This window comes from Lutra lutra, chromosome 3 (assembly GCF_902655055.1).
Source record: "Lutra lutra chromosome 3, mLutLut1.2, whole genome shotgun sequence".
NCBI lineage: Eukaryota > Metazoa > Chordata > Mammalia > Carnivora > Mustelidae > Lutra > Lutra lutra.
In genome coordinates this window covers 12,502,834-12,530,764 of record NC_062280.1, presented here as the reverse complement: position 1 = coordinate 12,530,764, position 27,931 = coordinate 12,502,834, and the positions used below count along the sequence as shown (strand labels likewise).

The 27,931-nt window shown below is 39.9% G+C and overlaps 1 protein-coding gene across 2 annotated transcripts in view; it reads right to left on the bottom strand.

Moving 5' to 3' along the window:
* Positions 1-15,977, bottom strand: part of SGO2 (shugoshin 2) — a 48,517-nt gene extending 32,540 nt beyond the window's left edge. The window contains exons 1-4 of one of the 2 annotated variants that reach the window (XM_047720830.1): positions 15,891-15,977; positions 10,748-10,882; positions 8,758-8,933; positions 7,862-7,939 (exon numbers count right to left, since the gene is read on the bottom strand). In XM_047720830.1, coding sequence (XP_047576786.1) covers positions 7,862-7,939; positions 8,758-8,933; positions 10,748-10,880 — 387 coding nt within the window. In that variant the 5' untranslated portion in view covers positions 10,881-10,882; positions 15,891-15,977. Of the gene's footprint in view, positions 1-7,861; positions 7,940-8,757; positions 8,934-10,747; positions 10,883-15,388; positions 15,852-15,890 lie in introns of those variants that run through there. The other variant, XM_047720831.1, reaches the window with a different exon arrangement.
* Between the last annotated feature and the right edge of the window lie 11,954 nt (positions 15,978-27,931).

Sequence of the window (27,931 nt, the reverse complement as noted above, 5' to 3'; positions counted from 1 at the left end):
TTATTTAATAAAGACCGTAAAATCACACAACCCACAACCATGTCTTCCTATTACAGTGATAACCTATAATAGAAACAAGAGTATGGCCAAATTGACAAGCTAGTTTTATTTTATTTCTTTTTTAATTTTAATTTTAATTTATTTCTTTTTTTTAATTTTCAATTTTTTAAAAATTTCTTTTCAGGTAACAGTATTCATTGTTTTTGCACCACACCCAGTGCTCCATGCAATACGTGCCCTCCCTAATGCCCACCACCTGGTTCCCCCAACCTCCTACCCCTCCGCCCCTTCAAAACCCTCAGGTTGTTTTTCAAAGTCCATAGTCTCTCATGGTACACCTCCCCTTCCAATTTCCCTCAACTCCCTTCTCCTCTCCATCTCCCCATGTCCTCCATGTTATTTGTTATGCTCCAGAAATAAGTGAAACCATATGATAATTGACTCTCTCTGGACAAGCTAATTTTAAATTCACATGGAAATGCAAAGGATGCAGAATACTTAAAACAACTTTGAAAAAGAAAAACAAAGTTGGAGGGCTATGATAATTGAGATAGTATAGTATTAGCCTATAGACAGACAAACAGATCAATGAAATACAACAGTGTCCAGAAACAGACCCACACACATTGGGTTAATTTTTTTTTTCTTTTTTATTTATTTGACAGAGTGAGAGACATCAAGAGCAGGAACACAAGCAGGGGGGAGTGGGAGAAGCAGGCTCCCCACCGAGTAGGAAGCCCAATGCCGGGCTCGATCCCAGGATCCTGGGATCATGACGTGAGCTGAAGGCAGACCCTTAATGACTGAGCCACCCAGGCACCCTGAGGTCAATTAACTTTTGACAAAGGTGCAAAGGCCAAATGCGGAGCCTAGACTTCCATATTCACCAGGCTATTAACAAGGCCAACTCTCCTCCAGACCAGTGGTACTGTCCGAAAAGGTCAAGGAGAGGAAGGACAGTCCAGTGGTAATGAGGACACCCCCTGCGCCAACAATGTCTGTGGAGAACACACAGGGACTCCAGACTAACAAGGAGCCCCTCTTCCTCTCTAGAGGAAGAGTGGTGACAGAAGAGGTCTAGTACAAAGTCAGCATTTTCACCACTCCGCAATTGTAACAACCTCCCCCCCCTCATAATTCCTGCAATCCTGTTGTCAGTGGAGGCCAGAAAGTCATGAGGCACTCCCCTCTGTCCCAGCCAGGGTGGTGTCAGCCTGAACTCCCAGCTCCATCCATCAATCAGGAGACACCCCTCCCAGGGTGACAATAGAAGTTGAGTAAAGAACCCAAACTTTGACCCCCTCCAACTTGGCAGTAGGGGGCACTTTACCACAGGCATGATGTCAGAGGGAGCCTGCTAAAATAGAAGGTTTAAATAAGAGCTGGAGATTCTTAATTCAGTACCCAAATGTCCAAGATATAATATAAAATAACTTACCACACCAAGAATTAGGAAAAGGCCTAAATTTGCAAATACTAAATGTGAACACGAAAAGACAATCACAACACCAACACCAAGATGACACTGATGCTGGAATTCCCTAACAAGGATTGAAAGCGGCCACCATAAAAATGCTGTAATAAGCAATCCCTAACATGCTTAAATGAAAAAACAGAAAATCGCAGCAAAGAAACAGAAAGTCTCAGCAAATAAAGAGAAGACATAAAAAGGAACCAAGTGGGAATTAGAACTGAAAAATAAAATAACCAAAATAAAGTAAATTAAAAATTGCATCAACATGGATGGGACTAGAGATTATGCTGAATGAAGTCAAACAGAGAAAGTCAATTATATGGTTTCATTTACTTGTGGCACATAAGGAATAGAATGGAGGACATTAGGAGAAGGAAGGGGAAAATGAAGGGGGTGGAAATCGGAGGGGAGATGCACGACGAGAGACCATGGACTCGGAGAAATAAACTGAGGATTTTGAGGGGAGAGAGGTGGGGGTATGGGTTGGCCCAGTGATGGGTATTAAGGAGGGCATGTATTGCACGGAGCACTGGGTATTATATGTAAAAAACGAATCTTGGAACACTACATCAAAAACTAATGACATACTGTATAGTGACTAACATAAAAAAACAAAACAAAACAAAACAAACCTCAATGGACTCAAAAACAAAGGTGGAGGAAATATGTGGACTTGAAGATAAAGCAACAGAAAGCACTGATCTGAGCAAGAGAGAAGAGACTGAAAAATAACTAAGAGGCTCAAGGATTTATGGGACCATAACAAAGGATACAACACTCATGTCACTGAAGTCCCAGAAGGAGAGAAAGAGGGCAGAACTGAAGAAATTTTAGAGAAATAATGGCTGAAAATGCCCCAAACTAAGCAAAAGAAACCAATCTGCATATTCAAGCTGAGTAAACCCCAAAAAGGATAAACTCCAAGAAATCCATGCCAGGATACATCAGGGTCAAATTTACCAAAACTAAAGATAAAAATCTTCCACGTAGTATCAAAAATGGTACCTTCCTACAGAGTTAGGAATTAAGAAAATAGAGTAGGGACCTACCTCAGTTAAGGAAGTAACAATAAAATAAACCACAGGAAAGAAGAAATGACTTATTACTAAAGAAAGAAGCAAAAATTAATTAAGTTTGAAACACCAAAATGGTAGAATTGAAAATTTAAAAAAAAATTAACCCAGAAAATGGTTCTTTTAAAAGAAAAAAAATTGAAAAGCCACAATTACCTAATCTACTGGGGCACAAAATCAAGGTAAAGCCCAAATACAAAAAAATTAGTCAACTGGAAAAATAAAACACAGACAAAATTTAAAAATGACAGAGTATTTTGGCCAACTCTATGCAAATCAATTTGAAAACATGAATGAAATAGTAATTTTCTAAAGAAATATAAATCAATAAAACTGACCACAAAAGAGAGAAATTTTCCCAAGAAAACCAATATCCATAGAAGAAATGAAGTGAACAAAGAACAACCTTTCCTACAAAGCAAGACCAAGGTTTCACAGGGGAATTCTAAAAAGCATTTAAGAAAAATATTTCTAATATTGTATCAATTTTCTAGATCACAGAGAAAAGGAAACATCCAAATTCTTTTCCTGAGTTCAGTATTTATAATATTTTTTATCAATGGCTAAAGACTGTGTAAGAAGAAAACCTTACTTATGAATAGCAATTTAAAAATTCCTAACAAAATACTGGCAAAAGGAATTTAGGAACACAGTAACAAATGATTTTTGAAATTTATTACAGAATTGCAAAACTAGGAAAGCTATTAAAATAAGGCATCAGGGGCGCCTGGGTGGCTCAGTGGGTTAAAGCCTCTGCCTTCAGCTCAGGTCATGATCCCAGGGTCCTGGGATTGAGCCCCGCGTCAGGCTCTCTGCTGAGCAGGGAGCCTGCTTCCTCTTCTCTCTCTGCCTGCCTCTCTGCCTACTTGTGATGTCTGTCTGTCAAATAAATAAATAAAATCTTTAAAAAATATATAAGGCATCATATTAATACATCTAAAAAGAAAGATCATATGTTTATTACTATAGATGCTAAAAAAGTAATTTAAATATATTATTTTTTTATTTAAAAAGCTAAATAACAGAAGTATTGTAAATATGTACATTAGCCTTGAAAAAAAAAAGGATCATTCTTAATGGGGAAGCAGTATCCAACATTTTATTAAAATTTATTGCTTTCTAGTATGTTCTAGACATTGGTGTGGTACAGACAAAAATCCTATCCTCAAGAACCATATGTTCTGGAGAGATGAATGATAAAATTAATAAGTAAAATTATGTGTCATATAGCGTTAAGTGATAAGGAGAAAAATGAAGGCAAGAAAAGCAGAACATGAAATGTTGGGGCAGGGGTGGGGAAGGACTCAGATTTATTTAGGGTTGTCGGGGAAGTCTTGACTGAAGTGACTTTTGAGTCAAGATCTGAAATAAGGGAGTAGGCCATGTGAAGGAAGAACAAGTCGAAAAGCCTTGAGGTGGCAGCTTGCTTGTGTTTGAGGAGTGGGAGGAGGTCTGCGGATCGAAGGTGTTAGAGTGGAAGGAGTTGAGTAGTCACTGAGGTGAGAGAAGTTTCAATTTTCAGGCAACAATGGGCAATAGATGACAGAGGAAGCCACTGGAGAGTTTTAATGGGGTCTCTCTGGCTGCTATGCTGGGAAGAGAATATAGAGGCAAGGGCAGGAGCAAGAAGCCCAAGCTGGGATGCCACTCAAAAACTTGGGTAAGAGAAAACAGTAGCTTGTATGGGTGGTCAAAGTCAGGGTTATGAGAAGTGGTAACACTCTGGACTGATTTTTAGGGCAGCACAAGGATTTGCTGAAGGATCCAATATGGGGTATGAGGAAAAAATAGGAAAACAAAATTGCAATTACCTGAGATGAAGACCCCAAAAGGAACTGGTTTGGTGGCAAATGTAAAATTTAAGATGCCTCTTAGACATCCAAGGGGAAATGCCAAATAGGTAGTTGGCTAGGTATTGTCTGGAGTTCAAAGGAGATGGCCAGGCTACAGGTACAAATCTGGGAGTCATGAGTATTTAACAACAGTTAAATCCAGGAGAATGGATGAATCATTTAGGGGAAAAGTGTAGCTAGAAGAGAGAAGTACAAGAATGGAGTTCTGGGGTACCCAAAATCCAGCAGTTGGGGAAATAAAGAGGAACCAGCAAACAGACTGAAAAAGAACAATCAGAGTGATAGGAAGAAACTTAGGAGAATGTAGTATTGTAAAAGTCACATGAAGGCCAACATAAGGACCAAGAAATATCTAGAGGTTTTAGTAATGTGGAGATCAATTTTCAGAAGAGCACTTTCAGAAGAGTGGTGGTGAAAGCCTGGTTGGTATGGATTCAGGAGAAACTGGAGACAGTGAGAACAATTCTCTCAAAGAGTTTTGCTATAAAGTAGAAAAATGAGAGTAGCTAGGGGTGGGGGATCTGAGTAAAAAGTTTTTTTGTTTTTGTTTTTAAAGATGGGAGATAGGAGATAACGTTTTTGCATCTGGATGGGAATAATCCAGGAGGGAGGGAAAAATTAATAATGCAAGAGGAAAAGGCTTTCTACACTAATGTCAGGCCAAGAGCAAGAGACAACCCAAGTGTCCAACCCAGAGCCTAGTTAAATAGATTAGTCCATTCTAGATCTATCCTAAGCAGCACTATAAAAAGAATGAGGTAGGATTCCTGGTAATCATATGGAGAGATCTACAAGATATGTCACATTAAAAAAAGTAAGGCATAGTACAAGTAGGGCTAGTATGTTACCTTTTGTGTAAGAAAGGATATATTTAATGTTTTTGTTTTAATATAAAGAAATAAAGCAGTTACCCGTATGAGGTGTGGGGAGAAGAAAGGATAAAGAGGAAAGTAGCTGAAAGCAGAACAGAGGCACGTATGAGCTTTCTGTCTATACTTGGCTATATTGTTCTGATATTAGAATGTCTACATTCCCCAACATCCCCTCCCCCAACCAAAAAGAAAAGAACTGCAAAACTCGAAACATGATATGCAAAAGTTAGTCTGTTCAACAAGAAAGCAGACACCAAAGTTGTATGCTGTCCCTTCACCATCCAGCTTCTGCATCTACTCTCTTGTCCTTCTCCTAAATCCAGATGCTGATCTCAGTCCTCTTAGAGTTCTCCAAAGAGAACCACACAAAAAGCATCTGGGAACAATGTTGACCTTAGTTACTAAAGACTTTTTCTTAAAGAGCCAGTGGAAGGAAGGAGCTTCATACCAAGTAACTCGTAACAAACAGTTGAGCAATGTTTTTAGGGCTAACTGTTCTCCACAGTTCTTCCAGGTCTTGTTAATTAATTAGCTGCTTTCTCTTACTCCCCAAGTCAATTCCTGTACTAACTCTACACTCCCCACAGCTATGTCTGATTCTAGTCTTAGTAATTTATTCAGGGCAATTCAATTCAGCCCTGCAAGCTGATCAGCAACACAGAGCTCCTTCCCTGACTTTCCCCACCCACCCACCCACCCACCTACTGAATGGCATCTCTTCTCTTTACAGGGTACTAAATGTATAAGCACATCTTTGCTCACTTGTTGTACTAGGTATCAAATTTATAATAACGCTAGAAGCCACATGTCTTGGGAGCATTATTCTATAGGAACATTTATACAAATCTTTTCCTTATCCAAATGTGGATTAAGTTAGGTGATAAAGTACGCACTCTTTGGCGAGTTTTTATAAAACTGACAAAGGAGCTAAACATTGATCACACAGGTTGAGTTTCTATCTTTTTACTACAAAGACTATGTATTTAGCAGCCCGAAAAATGACTTTTAAAAGTTTTAAAAGGAGGGGCGCCTGGGTGGCTCAGTGGGTTAAAGCCTCTGCCTTCGGCTCAGGTCATGATCCCAGGGTCTGGGGATCGAGCCCCGCATCAGGCTCTCTGCTCCTCGGGGAGCCTGCTTCCTCCTCTCTCTCTCTCTGCCTGCCTCTCTGCCTACTTGTGATCTCTGTCTGTCAAATGAATAAATAAAATCTTTTTTAAAAAAAAAGTTTTTAAAAGGAGAGATTTGCAGAAAATTTAGAAAACACAGGAATATATAGACACAATAATAAAATAGTAATGACAGCTAACATTTACTGCATTCTTCCTATTGCCAGGACACACGCTCACCACATTTAACAATTACAGTAATTCTTCATAGATATGCTACCATTATCTACATCATGCAGAAGAGGACATTAAGGTTCAAAGAGTTAAAGGCCAAGGTCACAGGACCAGGAAGTTACAGAGCTGGGATCTAAACATAGGCAATTCCACTTAAAAGCTGTCCTCTAAAGCACTAACCTGCCTCTACAATCTAATTTACCTAAAATTGGGACTCCACTAACCTTTCTTCAGTTGATTATGTATATTTTGCCTTCTCATTTGTTATTAATTCCTATTTTTCCTATTTAGATAATTGAATTAATTTCACTAATATTTGGCCCTTTCCTCTTCCTGATAGTTCTGGTGATTTGATTTTTCCTTGTGATAGATTATAAGAGCTATTTAATCATTAATATTAATGCTTTATCTGCTATTTAATTTTCCCAGTCTGGCACTAGCCTTTAATTTTTATCATTTTTAGCCTTCCATTTTTTTTTTTTAAGATTTTATTATCTATTTATTTGATAGAGATCACAAGTAGTCAGAGAGGCAGGCAGAGAAAGAGAGGAAGAAGCAGGCTCTCTGTGGAGTAGAGAGCCCAATGTGGGGCCCGATCCCAGGACCCTGGGATCATGACCTGAGCCGAAGGCAGTGGCTTCAATCCACTGAGCCACCCAAGCGCCCCTCATTTTTAGCCTTCTAAAAAAATTTTTTTTTTGAGAAAATCCATCAATAGCTTCCTTTATGGCTTCAATCTTTCTATCTTTATTTCTAGGTATAGAAAGTCCTCTCCTATCTAACATGAATTTATTTACAATTTCTTCTTACTTTATATATCCCCTTTTTTATTTAAATCCATCGAAAATTTATTTTAGAGAATGATGTATAGTAGGATCTCCCTCTATTATTTTTTTCCCCAAATCGTTTTTCAATTGTACCCATCCTTTTTTTAGCAATACAAACTCTTTCCTAATTTAAAATACTGGAGTATTTTCTATGAATGTCTTCTATGTTTTTTAGTGGTTTAGGGGCCATTATTTTTCACTGAACTGTCTAATCCTGTGTTCTAATCAAAACCTAATTTTTACATAAAAATGTCAATAACCAATTATACCAAATGATAACGTGCCATTAGCCAGTTAAAATATTATCATCCTTTCTTTGCACAAAGTTTAAAATATGAATCTCCAATCTTGATGCTACTGAATCTCGACTATCCTTAGTAATGCTTAAAAAATTACACCACTTACACATAAACTCGACTTACCTCAGAAAGCGTGCTCATTTCAATTGCAGTTATCAAGTTATTGTTCATGAGTGCTTCTATTTCTATAAGTTTCTTATTCTGTATGTATAAAATAAAGACCTCTTTTAATCAATTAAGATTCATACATTTATGGAGATATCATCAGCTGAGAAGACTTAAAAAATAATTGAGATCATATTGAGCTAAAATGGTGCTACATTCTATAGTTCAAACACACACACACACACACACACACACACACACACACACACACACACCCCTTGATTGGTTTTGAGCTCTCAATTATAAATTTTCTTACAAACATTTCTCTATCTTCTTGTAATAATAATACACCCCATGGAAACTGAACAGTTTGTTAGACAACTTAACACTCACGAATAGATCAATTTTTCCACTATAAATGAATTTCTGCTCATTTCAGAGTTAGAACTATAGTCGCAGCCTAGCTGACCATTGGCTCTTGCTGACCCATCTGTGGACAGAGGGAAGTTGGACGGGAAAGCGATGCCTACAATCTTCATGATATTTGGTGTGTAGCCAGGGGGATGCTGAGGTTAAAAGAGAATACAAACACTCTGGGAACTCCCCTCCTTTCATTGGAAGAATTATGTCCACCTTCTTAAAATATATTAATGCATCAAGCTTTGCTAATGATAAACAATCGAATGTTGATCAAGGTATTACACTGGCTTGCAGGGCCCCAAGTGCACATTCAGGATGTAGACTTAAGACACCTATTTCACTATCCATTAACAGTTTGTTCATTAATATGGCATACTCTTTCAATAATTTTTTATAATGATTGGAGATTCGAAAAACATTTTTAGAGCTTCTATAATAATATAGTTAATAAGCAGTCTATGATTCAGAATTCAAATACAATATAGTTTCCATACCAAATTATTTAGTTTTAGGCGAAGAAACGTGTTCTCAAAATTCAGTTTCTCCACTTCTTTTTGCAATAGCGTCCTTTCAGTTGTAATTCTTCGAGAATTCTCTTTCTCTCTACTAAGAGCCTGAGCTAATGCCCTGTTGTTGTGCTTTAAAGAAATTTTGAAAATAGAAGAATTGTCTGTAAAAAAATTTTTAAAAAGTTAATATTGAACTTACAGCTTCATAAGTTTTCATATCCTTAATGAAACTATTTTAGGCACAGTATATTGTAAGTTTTAACTAAAGGTTGGAAAACAATAGAATAACAGTATAGATGTAGTTTTGAAAAAAAATGTATGCAGAGTTTGGATCTGCAGAAATAAAAGCTAGACAGAAGATGAAGAATAAAAGGGCTGTGAGGAATACAGACTGTTGTGAATACAGAGTTAGGGATAAAAGATGTCAAGGACAGACATAGTAACCTAGATATTTCGACCAGTCACAAAAACTCGGCCTTGACACCTGTTGCCCTACTTGCCTTCCTACTTGGACTAGGAGGTAGAATGGAGAAGCTGATTCTGAAGCTCTAACTGGAGATATCCCATAGGTACTAGGGTAGCCAATCTGTCAAAATTTTTAAGCCGGTTTCTGTGACTCCAGAAAATTAACAAATTAAAATTATCAGTTAATGCTCCTGAAGTCCATTTTTCAAAGTCTTGAGTGAAATGGAGCATACTTACTGTAAGGCTGGACAGATCATCTAAACCCTGTGGGATCTTCTATCTCTACCCTAAATATCCAACTCTTATTTCTAGGCATTTATTGCCATCTAAACTTGACCCCTTCTCTTTCCAAACATTATATAAATATAATTTATATCAGAAATGTTTCTGTGTTGTTAGCAGAGAAATTTAATTGTGAATTCCTTGGTAAAGTCCACCTTAAATATAGTATGTTCCCTCAGTATACAGAGAGCATACTTACATTTTCATAATTTTTATTTAAATGCCACTATTCAATAACATATCCCACTGAATAGAAATATAGTATCTATAAGATATGCTTATGAAAGAAATATTTTTTAAACACTCGGGGAATGTCTGGGCATCTAAAAAACAGGGTCCAAAAAAGTACTTTATCTTTGGTATAGAAAAAGCAGTTTCAGATAGCCACCTTTGACACAAAAGTAGATTAGAACTGGTTTTGGATTTCCAGAGCTAAAGGGTAATAATATTTTCCTGCTGCACTCCTCAAACACAGCATGTTCCTTCATAATAATGGGTGTCCAATAGTCCTTCCCAACAGAAGAGGAAATAGCCACTGAATGGGGGGCCCAATATACCATAGGACCCTAGACAGCTGGGTATGAGAAACATTAAGGTTTAAAGATACTCAGAAGTTTTAGCTATTTCACAGGGCATGCACGATTACCCTTCACAGGGGCTATACCAGCAGGAAACCTCTCCCCCTCCTGCTAAGATACATACGAACCACTGAGATATTTTTCAGAAGTGATGAGAATTTATCTTGGCAGTTTTTCCCACTTCTTCTTCTTCTTCTTTTTTTTCCCCTTCTAAAATCTTAGTTCCACAACCCATGAAACCCTGTCTCCAAAGGCTCAGCACCCTCATGAGCTTCGGCTCATGAAAATCACCCACTACAACACTCTATCCGGGCCAACCACGTCTAGATCATCCATCATCCTCTTGCTACAGCACGCAAGTAAATGTGTCACTTTTTTTAGCTCTTTTCCAGAAATGTCACATTGGTATTTTCTTTGCTGTGTAGGAGGTAGCTGCCTGAGGCTACCCCAGCCTGACTGCTGGAAATTCTGCTGTCGCCACTGAGGGTAAATCATCATAACCGCTCAGCTCACAGGAGTTGAAGGATACAGGAAGGAGTGAATGGACAAAATGTACCAGTTAACAAAAATAGTCATTTTAGTCGCTTCTATACTTAATAAAATAAAGTACCAAATACTATGTCAATTCTCCAAGGGCTAATGGCACTTACTCAATATTTTTGTTTTGATTTTTGAAGCAAGGGAAACATTCAGCTTCCCAGTCTTTGAAATTCTTTTGTCGTTCACATGTCTCTTAATTCCTGAAGTAAGAAGTGAGCCAGTGTCTACCACTGGGTGCTCCATCACTGAAATAGAAACAAAAAAGACAGAAATCGGAGTACTAATTCATAAAAGAAAAGAGGATAACTGATAAATACATTCTAAAAGGTAACAATCATGACTTAGGTGATACAATTTGTTTGTATATAAGGATTTGCAAAACCCTCTGTACAAATCTGAAAGTATGCATATACTCAGAAGTGGTTTAAAGTAGTATCCAAAAAAGGTAAATGACTGTTTTTTTATCCAAACCTATATTATTATATCTATGCCTCAGGAGCTAGGTTAGGCACTGGGGACAAAAACCAGGATATGGTTGTATGGGAATGCACAGTCATGAAATGCAGAGTCTGCTGTGAGTACAGATCCTATTTCGATACAATGTAAGAAGTGTAACCTTAGAAAATGCTCAGAACAGATAAACCTAATCTTAGGAGATCAGGGACTAGCTGTTTTGGAGGAGCAAGCAGGAAATCTTGAATGTGTCTACTTGTCCATTAGAGTAACAGTCTATTAGACTCTAAAGTCTATGGGACCACTATGGGACCACTCTAAGATCTAACAATGGAAAGAAGATGATAATCATATTATACTATGACAAGAGAAACTGATATAATACACATGCATAAAAGTAATTAACTGAGCAGAGGAGAAGGATCAGAAAAGGTTTTACTGAGAAGGTAGCTGAGCTATGTACTTAGATATGATCAACCTCTCAAAACTCCCATCCCTTCCCCAAACCTCCTTGCCTCTGGCTTCAGAGATCTAGAAGAAATGCTGTTACCTGTGCCTGCCTACCCCTAATACTCAGCCTCTCCCCATTACCTGCCTTAAGTCCACAGGACTAACCTCACTATCCTCTCTGTATCAATCACAGACTCTCCAGGCTCCCAGGTCACCTTCATCTCCCCGGTCACCTTCATCTCCCTCATCCCAATCCTCCTCCAGCTCTGCAGCAGGCTAAAAATGGCCTCCCAAAGACATCAGGTCCCAATTCCTCTTATCTGAACCTTATGTGGAGAAGGGGTCTGTACAGATGTGATTAAGTTGAATATCTGTGATGGGGACACTGTCCTGGATTTTATCTAGTTAGGCCCCCCAATGCCCTTACTAGTGTCCATATACTAAGTAATACACTTGAATAACTAAACAGGGCATATCAAACTTAACCTGCCCAAACCTGTTTCACTCTGAGCCTTCTCTGTTTCAGTTAATGGCAACTCCAACCTAGTTCCTCTGGCCAAAAATCTCTCATACCCCAATCAGCCTTCACAGTACATTAGAATCTGACCGCTTCTTACTACCTCCACTACTATCAGCCTAGATGAAGGCGCGGACACGTCTCACTTGAATTCTTATAATAGCCTCTTGTCCTACTTCCACTGCTGCCCTCTCTACAGTGTATTTATTAGTCTATACAATCTAAAATTCTTCAATGGTTCCCATTTCTCTCAGAATAAGTTGAAATTCTTCAATGGTCAAGAAGTCCCCCCATTATCTGTTCTTTTCCATTTCTCCCATTTGAACTCTTCCTTCTGTCCCCTAGTATATTCTTTCCAGGCCACACTGGCCACCAACCTCTAACTGCTTGGCAAACGGCAGCCATTCTTTAGCTCAGGTCCTTTGTACTGGTCACTCTCTCTACTGAGAAAGCTCTTCCTCCAGATACAGAAATGGCTCATTCACTCTCCTCCAAGTCTTTGCAAAGATGTCACCTTCTCAGTGAGGTCTTTCAAAACTGTAGCTCCTTTCCTCAGCATATCTGATTATTCTTACCCTTCTCTATTTTTTCCATAGCATTTAAATCAATAATATAGTACAGAAGTGACCTATTTTCTATCAACTAGAATTTAAGTTCCAGAAAGTCATGGATTTTTCTGTTTTGTTCACTGATATAATTTGCAGCTCACAGACCAGTGTCTGACAAGTAATATGAACACAATAAATATTTATTGAATGAATAAATAAGTCTTAAAAACAAAGAATTTGTCAGGTATGAAGATTTGAAAGGGTATTCCAGGAAAAGGAATGGCATGTGTAAATGCATGAGAATGGAACATTTAAGATACCAGTGATCTCTTGATGCTAGAATGTTATCCTGTTTCTCTTAACAGCAAACTCTACTTTAAAGAGTTGTCCATACTTGCTGTCTCTAATTCATCCCCTCCCATTCCCTCTCGATCTACTCTAATCAAGTTGTTGCTCTCACCACTACCATATGGAAACTGATCAATTAAGTAACTAAACTGCAACACTGCTCAATCAGATATAGTAGTCAAGATCAAGTTCTCAACTAATCTATGATTTTAATCATAGTATTTGATATCAGGTCATTCTCCCTGAAAAGTACCTTTAATGGGTTTCCAAAATATCCCATTCTCTTGGATTTTTCTGCCTCACTGCCACTTTTAAGTCTCTCCTGCTGATTATTCTTTATCTCCCTAACATTTTACCAATGGAGTGCATCACATCTCCATCCTTGGGTCTCCTCCATTTCCTATGTACACATACTCCTGTGAGGGTATCATCTAGTGCTCTGGCTTTTAAGTCTAAAGGCCAATGACCTGCAAATTTATATCCCAAATCAACTCCAGGTTTATTTACCCAACCACCTACTCCTCATCTCTAACTTGGATGTCTAATATGTACCTCAAACTTAACATGTCCTAAACTCACCCACCCAAACCTGCTCCACTGTGTTCTCTCCATCTTGTTTAACAGCAATTCCATCCTTCTACTTGCTCATCTTGGAAACATCTTTCTCTCACATTCTACATCCACTCTACCATCACTCATGCTGGCCTGACTTTCACAACATGTCCTCAGAGGCCACCTACCACTGTCACTCTGATCCAAGTTGCCATTCTCTCTCATGTACATTATTGCTACAACTACCTAAATGGTGTCCGTTTCCACATTCTCCGCATTCTTCCCCCCTATCAATTCTCAACCTACTAACCAAAATGATCCCTTTAAAACTTCAGTAAATTCATGTCACTCCTCTGTTAAAAATTCTCCAGTGGCTTTTCCTCTCAATGGAGTAAAGTCATAATCCCTGCAATGGCCTATAAGGTACTACACAATTTGACACTCCCCCCTCCCGCACCCCAATTCCCCATTCAGTACCTCTCTGACCTCTTCATCACTCTTCCTTTGCTCACTAAGCTCCAGCCACACTAGCTGCCTTAGCATACTCCCACTGCAGAACCTTTATATTCCTTTCTTTCCCCCTTTGTATCAACTCTTCTCCAAATAATCACAGGGTTTACTCACTGTCTTTACTCAGATGTCACTTTCTTAGCCTTTCCAGAGGAAACTATTTAAAATTGCACACATGGCCCCATTTCACTTCCTATTATATTTTTTTCCCATTGATTTATCAGTGTCTAAGCTAAGATTACATAATTTCCTTATTTAATTGTCTGTCTTCTCCTACTAAAATGTGTTTCACAAGGGTATGGATTTTTGTCAAGTTTGTTTGCCACTGTACCCTTAGCCAGGAGTGCCTAGCACACAGCAGCTACTGGACAAACATTTGTTGAAGAAAACAACTCTGGATAAATGGAAGAAGTCTCAAATACTCAGAACTGACCAATATTAGAATGAGTCACCTTTGCAAATACTGAGCAGATGTTGGGAGATGTCAAGCAAATAATGGGAAGATGGTTTTAAAAGAATTTTCTGCAATGGGGAAGAAGCTTAACTAGGAACCTTACAACACGAAGGCTCAATGTTTCTTCCTAAAGTTTTGCCAAAAAGAGAAAAAAAGTAAAATCAAAGATCACCAACTATTCCATGGATAGAACATAGGAATGTACAGAAACTCAAGACAAATGGTTGCATCTCACACTCTTGAAGAGATACTAACACAGAAATCTTGTCCATCTCCCCCAAAAATCCAGTCAGAAGGATCAAATCTCATTTTGCTAATTAGGAAACCAATGCTGAACTGTCCTCCTCAGTAAGTTGGTTCTTGGTTCCTAACTTAATAAATGGCACTAGCAATCACTCACCCAAACGCTCAAGCCAGAAATCAGAATCTTCCTTATAACACTGCCCTGTCACCCTCCACATCAGCAACCTCGCCAGGTAACACTTGAGGAACCTAAGCCAGCCACTGGAGTACCATTCACGGGTGACTTACCATACAGAGTGAAGTATTTTAAACAGCGGTTAGGACTGCGTGGAGCATCCGAGATTCAACATTCGGGTATGTTGTATGACGTTTGTATGACATTCATTGCTATGTCACCTTAACAACTCTAGGTCTCAACTTTCAGACTTACCAAGTGAGAGAAAGGAAGGGCATCTCGTTGTAGGGACTAACTGAACCAATGTATGTACAGTGCCTCGTACAGGACTTGGCACATAGCATTCACTGATAGGAGTTATTTATTATTTATTCTGCAGCTCTTGTCTGGGATGATCCCGGCTAACTCTAAATCAGAAATACTAAGTTACAAATCCGGTTCTCCTGAATCGGGTCCATCATCTAGAAAAATCATCGTCCCTATTCCCTACCGAAATCCTACCTGCACATCAAGACCCAGTTCCAGTTCTAAGTTTTTCCCAGTCTTCCATCGCCCCTCCGCCTTAAAAGAGATCCGAAGGAGGAGGCTCCTTCCAGAACTCGGGTAAGCCGTCTCTCGACGTTCATCCCGCGGGTATGTATGAAGGGCTCACAGTGAAGTAGAAAATGTTCTTAAAAAGCAGGGAGTGGTGCAGTCACACAGAAATCCCTACTTTCAAGGAGCTGACCTAACCGGCCGCTCGCCCCCCTCACGCAGCCGGGCGCAAAATCGAAGGGACGACAGGCAGCCAGTTAAATCCAAACCAGGGCCTCCCCCAGCGAGCCCCTCTGAGCGGGTGCAAAGGCCACAGCCGGAGATACCCGAGCGTCGGGTGGGCGGGACGACGGGCCGCGCGGGGCTCGCTGGACAGAAGGCTCCGGAGAGTAGCGCCGGGAGCTTCGCCCGGGAAGGGCACGGATCTCCTCAGAGTGCGGGGCGGCAACGCCAAAGGCCGCTCACTTACCGTCTTTTCGGCGGGGGGGCGACGACCACCCGGCTCCTGAAGCTCCGCGGCGCCGGGGGCTAGGGCTTGGGTTTAAACTCCGCAGCCGTTGGCGGTTGACACATCAGCCAATCAGATTCCGAGGAGGCCGCGCAAAGGAGGGCGGTTACCAGGAAGTGGGAGGTGGAAGGGGCGGGACCTCGATGTGAGGGACAGAGGGGCGTGGCCAGGAGAGCTTGGGGGAAATTCGAAGGAAGAGAAATTGGTGGCTTGGGCCTTGAGCAGGTGGGGTTGTACCGCCTTCTGATGACTTGACCCAAAAGGAAACGTTCCTTTAACAAAAATACCGTTTTTGGATTTCTAAAATTCTTGACGGTCATGTTTGCATTATGATGCCAGCATCTTTATTTAGTTTTCACTTAAAAGCACATCCCATTTTTCTTTAAACTTGCTCAAGGAAAAGCGGCAAAGTTTCTTTGAAAACCCTGCATCTCATTTAGGTCTGATACAAATGGTTTGGTCCAGCTAAATATAGAAGAATAGTATTTTCCGTTATACACAACTACATTAAAAAATGTGTTTTTGTCCCAAAATCTGTTTATGTTCCAAGTCAATTAGCTTAGTTTTCTTCTTATAAGTGACTTTCATAATCTATGGAAAAACTTGGAAAAACTACACTGAGAATAAAATTTCCTCTGTGTATGATATAAGACTGAAAAAACTGAAACTGAAAATAGCTTCTTGAATCTAGATTTTAATAATTGGTTTTATAGTGATGCAGTCGACTTCATATTCATGTCAATGTTTTGTTCATCTGAGGACATTTGAGAATCACAAATTTCCATTGTACTTGAGAGAATCCAGAAAAAGTATGTAATCTATGATCCTGAGTTAGATCTTTTAGTCTAATGTATTTCAAAATCGGTGACCAAGGAGATCTGGCTACATGAATCTTGTGTAAGTATAAGAGTATTTACTGATTGGCCAGCTGCTAAAATTACAGTTTATGGTTCAGTAAGATCTTCCATAAAAGTGGTTTAGAACGGGGGCACCTGGGTGGCTCAGTGGGTTAAGCCACTGCCTTCGGCTCAGGTCATGATCTCAGGGTCCTGGGATCGAGTCCCGCATCGGGCTCTCTGCTCAGTGGGGAGCCTGCTCCCTCCTCTCTCTCCGCCTGCCTCTCTCTCTACTTGTGATCTCTCTCTGTCAAATAAATAAATAAAATCTTTAAAAAAAAAAGTGGTTTAGAACGTAGTATACTGGTTATAAAAATTTCTGGTTTATTTAGGGATTAACTAGCACTATGTCTTGTTTACCCAGCCTGACACATTAAATACTCAATATATGTTACGTTTTTTAAATGAACCATGTCATGGCTCTGCCATTTGGTGCTTATTTAATCTTGGCCAAGTCACATAATCTCTTTGAGCTTCTGTTTCTTCATTTGCAATATGGAGGTTAATAACAACATCCAATATATTTTTATGATGGTTCCAATCAGCAGACCATTTTGTTCAAATACACTAATATCACTTTCCTCTTGACTTATTTTGTAGCTCCAGCTTCAAAACCAAAACAAATAGAAAAGGGAGAGCAGTCAGAGGTAAAAGAAATGTTACAAACCTTTTCAAGACAAATACCAATGCCACTTTTTTAAAAAAAGATTTTGTTTATTTATTTGAGAGAGAGAGATTGAATGAGAGAGAGAGCATGAGAGGAGAGAGGTCAGCGGGAGAATCAGACTCCCCGATGATCGGAGAGCCTGATGTGGGACTCGATCCCGGGACTCCAGGATTATGACCTGAGCAGAAGGCAGTCGCTTAACCAACTGAGCCACCCAGGTGCCCCCCAATACCACTTTTTAAAAAAGTGATGATTCTCTTATTTCAGAGCAGTTGAGATAATTTAATGAATCATTGTTTTGTAAATTATAAAAAGCTCTTGAAAATGTAAATTATTTTCATATACAACCGTAAACTTAAAAGGTATAATTAATTGAACTGGATGTAACCTGATCTGAGCTTGCTTTTAGGTCATTTGCCTCTTGGTAGAATGGATAGAGGCAGGAGCCCTGAACTAAGAGCGTGAAGATACAGTTAGTTTTATCTTGAACATACATGAGCTGTGTGTTCTTTGTTTTGGGCTCCTTATCTGTAAAGTAAACCAGTTAAATTAAATGAGCTCTCAGATCTGTTATGATACTCACCTGTACAAGGCACTGATTTTGCTCCCTCCCTCCATTTTCCTTTATTCCTACCTTCATTAGTTGCCTGATTTTATCCACCTCAGCGTAGATTCCAGCCAAAAAAAATTTGATTGCCCCCCGACACACACACCATAAAATCATCTAAGAAAAACAGTCCCTGAATAGGAGTCAAGTAGAAGACACCAAAAATCAATAAACCAATAAAACAAAGTAGAAACAGTGTACTTCCAGTTTATCAAACCGTTTGATCTGATCATCTCTATCAATCTGGCAGGTTGAATTACACCAAGAAAAACTAACCCAGGCTGGCAGAAGCAGAAAAGGACATTGGGTGGTTTAAAGCACTTCCAGAGAGGAAATTGGGCTCGAAAACAGGAACCAGAGGGCCTTGGCAACAAAGACCCATCACATGCTACCAGCATGGTTTTCGAGGACACCCCTTATCTTCCACAGCCATCAGGGGCCCTGCCAGCTACCACTGGAACCTCCGCTGCTGCCCACCTCTGGAAAAAGTGGGCATGACTGTGCTACAGTCCCTACAATCCCCATCCCTTCTGCCTGGCACCACTAGCTCCGGTTGCTAGGCATGAGTTGAGTGTCTGACTGCTCAAGCCTGAACCACAGGCTACAAACCCTAGCTGGAACGGAGTCCTGAACTTAGCCTGAGTCTGGCTTTTTTAGTTTTTCAGTGAGAGGTCATTTCTGCCTCCCCACTAGTCTCAAGGGAAAGGCTCTTGAGCTGGGCAGCCAACAGAATGAGAAAGGTTCATTTCAGTATTTCCCGCTACTGCGTTACAATAACTATTTCTATTTTCTTCACTGAGAAGACTTCCTATTGTGCCGGGCTAGGGAGCAGCAGGGAACACTGAGCAAGCTTTTTCCATGTCTTGGGCATTGTGTCAAGCCCTTTACACGCCTTTTCAATTCTCACAGTGATCCTATGTGGTAGGTACGATTATTTCCTTTTTATAGTTGAGGAAATGGAAACACAAAAAAAGTGTAAGTAATTTCTGCGAAATCTGGTTATGTGGTACAGATGGAATTTGAACCGTGGTGGTCCAGCTGGGCCATTCTGAGATGGTGGAAGAAGTGGCTGGTCATCTGTCACTTAGTTTCAAGGGATGGCAATTTATCCCGTAAACTTACCCGTGTTACCTACTTACCAGCCTCCTCTTTTTCTTCAGTTAACTTTTTTTTTTTTTTAAAGTCCCTTTCGCACCTGGCATTATGCTAGGGGTGGAGATGGATGAGGTCAGTCCTCTTTCCTTAAGGAATAAGGCGGACAAGTGAACAATCCATTCCAATACAATTAGGGTAAGTAGAGATTTAAGACATTTAAGATGTTTCTCTGGCTTTGGCAGGGGCAAGGGATATGTAACAGGGGTGCTAAGCATTATTATCTCTGCCTTGGGTGTATGTGTGTGTGGCAGGGAGGTTTCTCTGGGGAAGGGATAAAATAACTAGAGCTCTTGGTCTGGCTGCTGTCTGGCTGGATGACCTTCAGCCGTTCTCACTGGGCCTCATTCACTGCCTCTCCCCTGGTCCACATGCTGGACTGTCCCAAGAGACAGGGGTTGGGTCTGCTTTCCCATCTCTATCCTGTGCTTCCACAGGTTTTTCCAAAAAGGTTCCAACATTTCTCTACTCAAGATTTCCTGCGGTGAAATTCACAGCACACAACCTGGAGGCTTGGGGAAGGCGTGAAAAGTCAGTTGTCGTGCTCACTAGCTTTACCCACAGCCTAACAGTGGCATGTCTCATCCAGCAGTGCAGGGCCCTCAAGCCCACCTCTCCAGAGTTCTCTCCACATGGACATTCCCCTGGCTGCTGAGGAGGGTCCCAAGAGACCTCCCTCCACACCCTTCCTCAAGACCCCCTTTCTTCCTTCTGTTCCTCACTGCAAATGCGAAGGAATGGCGGTTGTGGACAATAATGAATTCTGTTTGAAGTCCCCTGGGGATAGCTAGGTGGAAATGTCCAGCAGGCACACAGATATAAAATGTGGAACTCAAAAGAGATATCTGGATGTGGCGGTCAGCAGTGAACAGCAATAGAAATTGCTGGGATTGATTAAGTTCTGGGGGGAGGGGGCACAGAAAGCACAAGGAGGGTAGAAGGCAGAGCCCCGGTGAACATCAACATGGAGAAAGATGAAAGGGCAATCCCGGAGGCAGTGAGGGGTAGGAGGAGACACAGGCCTCCTGAAGGCCAAGAGAAGAGCTCATTTCAGAGGGTACAAGCTGCCTTGTCTTACCCCCTAGGAAGAGAACAGCCCTGGGTGGGGGGGGGGGGACAGTTAGGAAGTCATTCATTTCCCAGCAGGGATGATGCAGGGATGGGGGCAGACAATTCCTCTTTTTTTTCCTTTTTTAAGATTTTATTTATTTATTTAACAGAGAGAGAGAGAGCGCACAAGCAGAGGAAATGGGGGAGGGCGAAGCAGGCTCCTGCCAGGCAGGGACCCCGATGTGGGGTTCGATCTCAGGACCCCAGGATCACGACCAGAGCCGAGGTGAAGGTAGATGCCCAATCGAGAGAGCCACCCAGGCACCCGCAAGGATTCTTTGTGGATTAAAAGGGAAGTGACAAAAACATCAGGGGAATCCAGGGTGGAGGGAGGAGCTGGTAGCAGGGCAGGGTGAATGACCGGGGAAAGAGGTGGCGAGGAGTGGAGCGGACGTCTGCGGATCCAGAGGTTGGAACATGGGCTAAGCCCCAGGTTGAAGGGTCACCTCTGGCTCCGAGGCAGGAAGAAGAGGTGAAATACCAGACATTGTAGACATAGATGAGTTCACTAGCAGAAGTGCTCTGTAAGCTTTCAAATTCCTACCAAAGTAGGACTACGAACTACTATTTTATTTAAAACATTTGCTTCCTTTTGAAAAAAGCCATCTCTACATTTAAAATATTTTGGTACTTCTCCTATAAGTAGTTTCTGTAACAGGATGAAAGGAAATAATTAGCTTAATTATTTACCGTTATCATTAGTTATTTACCATTATTTACCGTTAGTCAGAGAAAGAAAAATAAAAAGCATGGGTTTCAAACGACTAAAGCACCAGAGAATTTAAGAGGGAAAAGATAAATACAATGGCAGATTCCTCCCAATGTAAAAATTTCAACAATGAATATAAATAAGCCCAAACAAATATGTTCGCCAAATCAAATTGCATTCAGCCAAGCCAGTAGCTAAATCTTTATCATGTTAACAGTTGGTTGTAGAAAACTTTGCGATGTTCACCCTTAAAGCAAATGTGAAATACTTTTCTCCATAAGAGGATAATTAGTAATATTTTAAGCTCACAAAATATCATGTATCTTCTCCATCATCTTAGTCTTATTAAGATAGATGGCATAGATGGTTTTCTTAAGATATTTGCCATTTTTTGTAAGTAATTAACCATATAGTGAGAGAAATTATTTTTTTAAAGATTTTATTTATTTGACACACAGAGAGAGAGATCACAAGCAGGCAGAGAGGGGGGGAAGCAGGCTCCCCGCTAAGCAGAGAGCCCGATGCGCGGCTCCATCCCAGGACCCTGAGATCATGACCTGAGCCGAAGGCAGAGGCCCAACCCACTGAGCCACCCAGGTGCCCCAGTGAGTGAAATTATTTAGAAAAAAGGATTAACACCTAATAGGTTACGAGGGTACACTGATGGAAAGTGGGTGGTGTCAAAGAATTGTAGAGACCAGTACATCTGACACATCATTGTAGCAATACAAGGTAGTCCACGTTCATTGCCACAGTAGCAGCAGAGGGCAGAGACATTCCTGTTTGATTGTAGATCCGGGAGGCCAACACAGGACAGTTCATGTGACCCTAAGGGATTGTGGTAGGTTGCAAATTTCCTAATACCTTGAACTTGTGAAAATTACTTTATAAGGCAAAACCATGAATATTACCTTATTTTGAAAAAGAGTCCTTGAAGGGGCACCTGGGTGGCTCAGTGGGTTAAAACCTCTGCCCTCGGCTCAGGTCATGATCCCAGGGTCCTAGGATCAAGCCCCATATGGGGCTCTCTGCTCAGCAGGGAGTCTACTTCCCCCTCTCTCTCTGCCTGCCTCTCCACCTACTTGTGATCTCTGTCTGTCAAATAAATAAATAAAATCTTTAAAAAAAAAAAAAAGAGTCCTTGAAGATTTCATTATGTTGAGGATTTGGAGATGAGGAAATTATCCTGGATTATCCAGGTGAGCTCTAAATGTCATCACAAGTGTTCTTGAGAAAGGCAGAGAGAAATGTGGTGCAGAGATTTAAAGAGAAGGAAGGAGCAGAGAGAGATGCAGCCACACACTCAGGAATGTCAACAGTCACCAGAAGCTACAAGAGCCAAGGGTCAAATTCCCCCTAGAGCCTTCAGACGGAGTGCAGTCATACTGGTACCTCGATTTTAGGTTTCTGGCCACCAGAATTGTCAGAGAATTCATTTCTGTTGTCCTAAGCCACCCAGTTTGGGAGACTCTGTTGCAGTAGCCTCAGGAAAGTAGTACAGGGCTTGTAAAAGACATGTAGGGTTTCACCAGATGAGAGTTGCATTGTATGGAAAGGGGCATTTTATATTGAGAAAAAAAAAGGCAGGACAAAGGCAATAAAATGTCAAAAAAAAAAATGAGTAAATTTTCTAATGAATAGTCCAGTTCAGATATAATGTAAATATTAAGGGCTGGGTAGAAAAGGAGGGAGTGATTTCAGAATTGCTAATCCATAACTGAAAACTTGACTGACTAGAGTTGGATATTTGTTTACCGGTCTTGTTCTAATCTTCTGCTCAAGGCAGGGTGGTCAAATACTGTGATCTAAGTTACTTGGATTCATTAATTTTCTCCCTTCTATTCAGGGTGACTGACTCCATTATTCACTTGAATTATGGCTAGGTTTGCTTGAATCTATGTGTATATAGTAGTATGTTTTCCCTATCTTTATATGCATGTATGTTTATGTTTATATATGCATTTTAGTATGTGAAACATTAACTAGTTTCAAAAGTCAGAACTTTATGAATACATGTATTCAAAATCATCACTCTTCCTTTCTTCTATCCCTTTCTCACTCCTACATCCTTACTGCCTGTATTAGTTTCCTATGGCTGCTGTAACAAATCACTGCAAATTTAATAGTTTAAAACAACAGAAATCTGTCTTCTGGTGGTTCTGGAGGCCAGAAGTCTGAGGCAAATCTTAGGGGACTAAAATGAGTATGTCAGCGAGGGCGTGTTCCCTCTGGAAGCTCATGGGGAAAATCTGTTCCCTTGCCTTTTCCAGCATCCAGAGCTGCATTCCTTACGTTCTTTGACCCAGGGTACCTTCCCCCGTTTTTAAAACCAGTAGCATCACATCTTGTGCTTCTGACTTCCCATTTCTATCACAAAGCCTTCTCTTCTGTTTATAGTCAAACCTCCCTCTGCCGGCCTCTTATGAGGATATTTGTGATTATAGTTTAGTACCCACCTTGAAAATCCCAGATAATCTCTCCATCTCAAGATATTTATTTATGTTTTAAAAGATTGCATTTATTAACTTGAGGGTTTTGGAGGGGAGGAAGGTGGGGGTTGGGTGAGCCTGGTGGTGGGTATTATGGAAGCCACATATTGCATGGAGAACTGGGTGTGGTACATAAACAATGAACTGGAACACTGAAAAGAAAATTAAATTTTTTAAAAAAGATTGCATTTTTTTATTTGATAGAGAGAGAGAGAGAATACAAGCAGGCTGAGCAGGAGGCAGAGGGAGAAGCAGGTTCCCCATGGAGAAGGGAGCCCGATGCAGGGGTCAATTCCAGGACACTGGGATCATGACCTGAGCTGAAGGCAGATGCTTAACCAACTGAGCCACCCAGGTGCCCCTTTTTTTCTTTTTAATTGCAACTTGTTTGTTCCTAGAGGATCTGCTTCCTCTGCAGCCCTCTCAGGTAGTGACTGCTTTTCCTTCCACTCTCTGCATACATCAGAGTATGTATTACTATTAACAAACATTTTTTCTTCTTTCCTTTCTCTAAGTCCTAGTTAATCTGTACTGTGTGCCATCTGGATATAGTATCTCTCCTTGTCTCCTCAATGTCATCTTCTAAGGTTCTTCTAATCACCCATTGTTGATGACATTGGCTTCTGTTTCATCTTCTTTGTTTTCACTCTTGTTGACTTTACTACTTATGGGGATAGCTCATCTGAAAATAATCATTTCTTCCAACCCATCTCAGCCTGGAACCTTGACATTACAGTCATTGTAATGATAATACCTTTGAAATCTTGAAATCGAGTATAATACTCTCTGACAAGACAAGATTGTCCACTCTCACCACTTTTATTCAACAACACAGTACAGGGAGTCCTAGCTGCAGCAATCAGACATCCAAAAGGCATCCAGATTGGTGAGGAAGAGGTAAAACCATCACTATTCACAGATGACATGATACCATATATATAGAAAACCCTATATATAGAAAATAGCAAAAAATTATTAGAACTGATAAATGACATCAGTAAAGTGGCAGAATACAAAATTAATATACAGAAATCTGTTGTATTTCTCTCCACTGACAATGAAGTAGCAGAGGAGAAATTAAGAACACAGTACCATTTATAATTGCATCAACAAGAGCAAAATAGTTAAAAATAAATTTAACCAAGGAGGTAAAAGACCTATACTTTGAAAATTATAAGACACTGAAGAAGGAAACTGAAGACAATACAAATAAATGGAAAGATATACCATGTTCATGGATTCAAAGAATTAAAATTATTAGAGTGTGCATACTATACAAAGCAATCTAAAAATTCAATGCAATCCCTATCAGAATACCAGTAGCATTTTTCACAGAACTAGAATAAATAATCCTAAGATTTGCATGGAACCACATACGGCCTTGAAGAGCCAAAGCTATTTATCAAGCTTCTTGAGAAAGAAGAACAAAACTGGAGGTATCACAATCCCAGATTTCAAGTTATACTACAAAGCTATAGTAATTAAAATAGCATGGTATTGGCACAAAAATAGACCTATAGATCAATAGAAAGAATAGGGAGCCCAAAAACAAACCTGTGTTTGATCAATTAATCTATGACAAAGGAGACAAGAATATATAATGGAAAAAGATAGCCTCTTCAATAAATGGTGTTGGGAAAACTGGACAGCAACATGCAAAAAAATGAAATGAAACCACTTTTTTACACCATACACAAAAATAAACTCAAAGCGGATTAAAACTCTAAATGTGAGACCTGAAACCATAAAACTTTTTTTTTTGAAACCATAAAACTCTTAAAAGAAAACATAGGCAGTAATCTGGATATCTGCCTTAAAGATACGTTTATGGATCTGTCTCCTCAGGCATGGGGAAAAAAAGGTAAAAATAAACTACTGGGACTGCACCAAAATCAAAAGCTTTTGTGCAACAATGGGAGCCATTAACAAAAGAAAAAGGCAACCTAGTGAATGGGAGAAGATATTTGCAAATGATATATCTGATAAGGGGTTGATATCCAAAATACATAAAGAAGTTATACTACTCAACTCAACACCAAAAAACCCCCAATCCAATTAAAAAATGGGCGAAGGAAAAATAGATATTTTTCCAAAAAAGACATACAGATGGCCAATAGATACATGGAAAGATGCTCAACATCTTTGTATGTATGTACACATACATATACATACACATGTACATATACACACAATGGAAAATTACTCATAAAATGAATAAAAATGAAAATAATATCGAATAAAATCTTGCCAGTTGTGACAACGTGGATGGATCTAGAGGTTATTGTGGTAGGTGAAATAAGTCAAACAGAGAAAGGAAAATGCCGTCTGATTTCACTTACATATGGAATCTAAAAAATAAACAAAAAGAAATGAACAAACAGACTCCTAAACACAGAGAACAAATTGGTGGTTGTCAGAGGGAAAGTGGGTGAGGGATGGGCAAAATAGAGGAATGGCATTAAGATGTACATACTTGCAGTGTAAAATAAATAAGTTGAAGAGTTGGAAAGTATAGCATAGGGAATACAGTCAATAATATTGTAATAACATTGTGCAGTGACAGATAGTGACTGTACTTATAGTGATAAGCACTGAGTAATGTATAGAATTGTCTAATCAGTATATTATACCTGAAATGTAATACTGTACATCAATTATACTTCAATAAAATAAAATAAAGTTTAAAAAGTATGATATTCTCAGGGCACCCTGGGTGGCTCAGTCAGTTAAACATCTGACTCTTGATTTCATTTCAGGTTATGACTTCAGGGTCGTGAGATTGAGCCCTGTGTTGAGCTCTGTGCTGGGTGTAGAGCTTGGTTAAGATTCCCTTTCTCCCTTTGTCTCTCCTTACTCTCTCTTTCTCTCTCTCTCTCTCTCTCACACACACACACACACACACACACACACACACACACACAGTATGATAGTCTGTAATCACTGCCTCCAATCCTTCCAGGTCACTTCACTCTAATACTCCTATTTAAATCATTTCTCAATTTCACTAAGATTTCCAATCCATTAACCTCACTTTTTTTCACTACCCACCACCACCTCTATATAGTTACTTCTCTCCTTTCCAGCGTAGAGTCCCTTCATTAGGGGAATCAATCACTTATCAACTCTCTTGCTCCTCTCTCCTTGTATTATATTTCAACCCTATTTGAGTCCCATTATCAGCTCCTACAATGAAGTGGTTGAATGTTCCTGGATAAAAGTCACATAACTGGGATGATTGACTTATCATCCATGTTACAATGATTATAATCTTCCAATAGGTTCTCATTTCTTCTTGGCAATCCTAGAATGTTTCTATAGAAAGATTGATTTTTCAATTTCTGAAGATAAATAGTTTGTATTTTATCTTCCTTCCTCAAACCTTGTCCATACCTCATCTTCTTCACTCTCAGCCTCTGACTTTGGTTTAAATTTAGTAGAAAAAGTAGAAGCCATTCCATCAGAATTTCCTCATTTACTCACTGTGAATTTTACCAGTCTATCAGAACTTAATCTGTCTTCTCTGTTTTATTTCCTGTCTCTGCTCTTGTCCAAAAGAAATTCCTCTGCTTGTGGAATATTACTCAGCCATAAGAAGGAATGAAATCTTATCATTTGGAATGACATGGATAGAACTAGAGAGTATTATGCTAAGGGAAATAAGTCAGTCAGAGAAAGATAAATACCATATGATTTCACTCATGTGTAGAATTTAAGAAACAAAACAAATGAGCAAAGGGAACGAGAGAGAGAGGAGAGAGAGAGAGAGAGAAACCAATACACAGACTCTTAACTATAGAGAACAAACTGATGGTCCCCAGAGGGGAGGTAGGTAGGGAGGGGAGAAACAGATGATGGGATTACAGAGTACATTTGTGATGAGCACCGGGTGTTATAAGGAATTGTTGAATCACTATATTGCACCCTTGAAACTAATATAACACTGTATGTTAACTAACTGGAATTAAATTAAAAACTTAAAAATAAAGGAAAATCATCCATTTGTGATCCGGTTCCAGTACTCTTTTGCCTTCTCAAGTTCTTATTCCTTCAGTGGTCCCCACTCCCCCTCCTTCATCGCCAATCTCTACCTTGCCACTGAATCATTTCATCAGCATAACCCGCTCTAGTAATTTTCATCCTAGAGCTTCTTTCCTTGATCCTGTATCCCACCTTGACTACAGCTCCACTTCTCTCGTGTTCTCTTTACCATAGGTCTTCTCCAGCTTTATAACCAGTTTCCCATCTCCCATTTACCCGTTGGACAGTTTTATCTGGGCTTGCCTCTTCATCATAGCATTGAAACTGCTTTTGTCAAGGTCATCAAGAATGCCCATGTTATCCAATCCAGGACCCTTGATCTCTGAGCAGCATT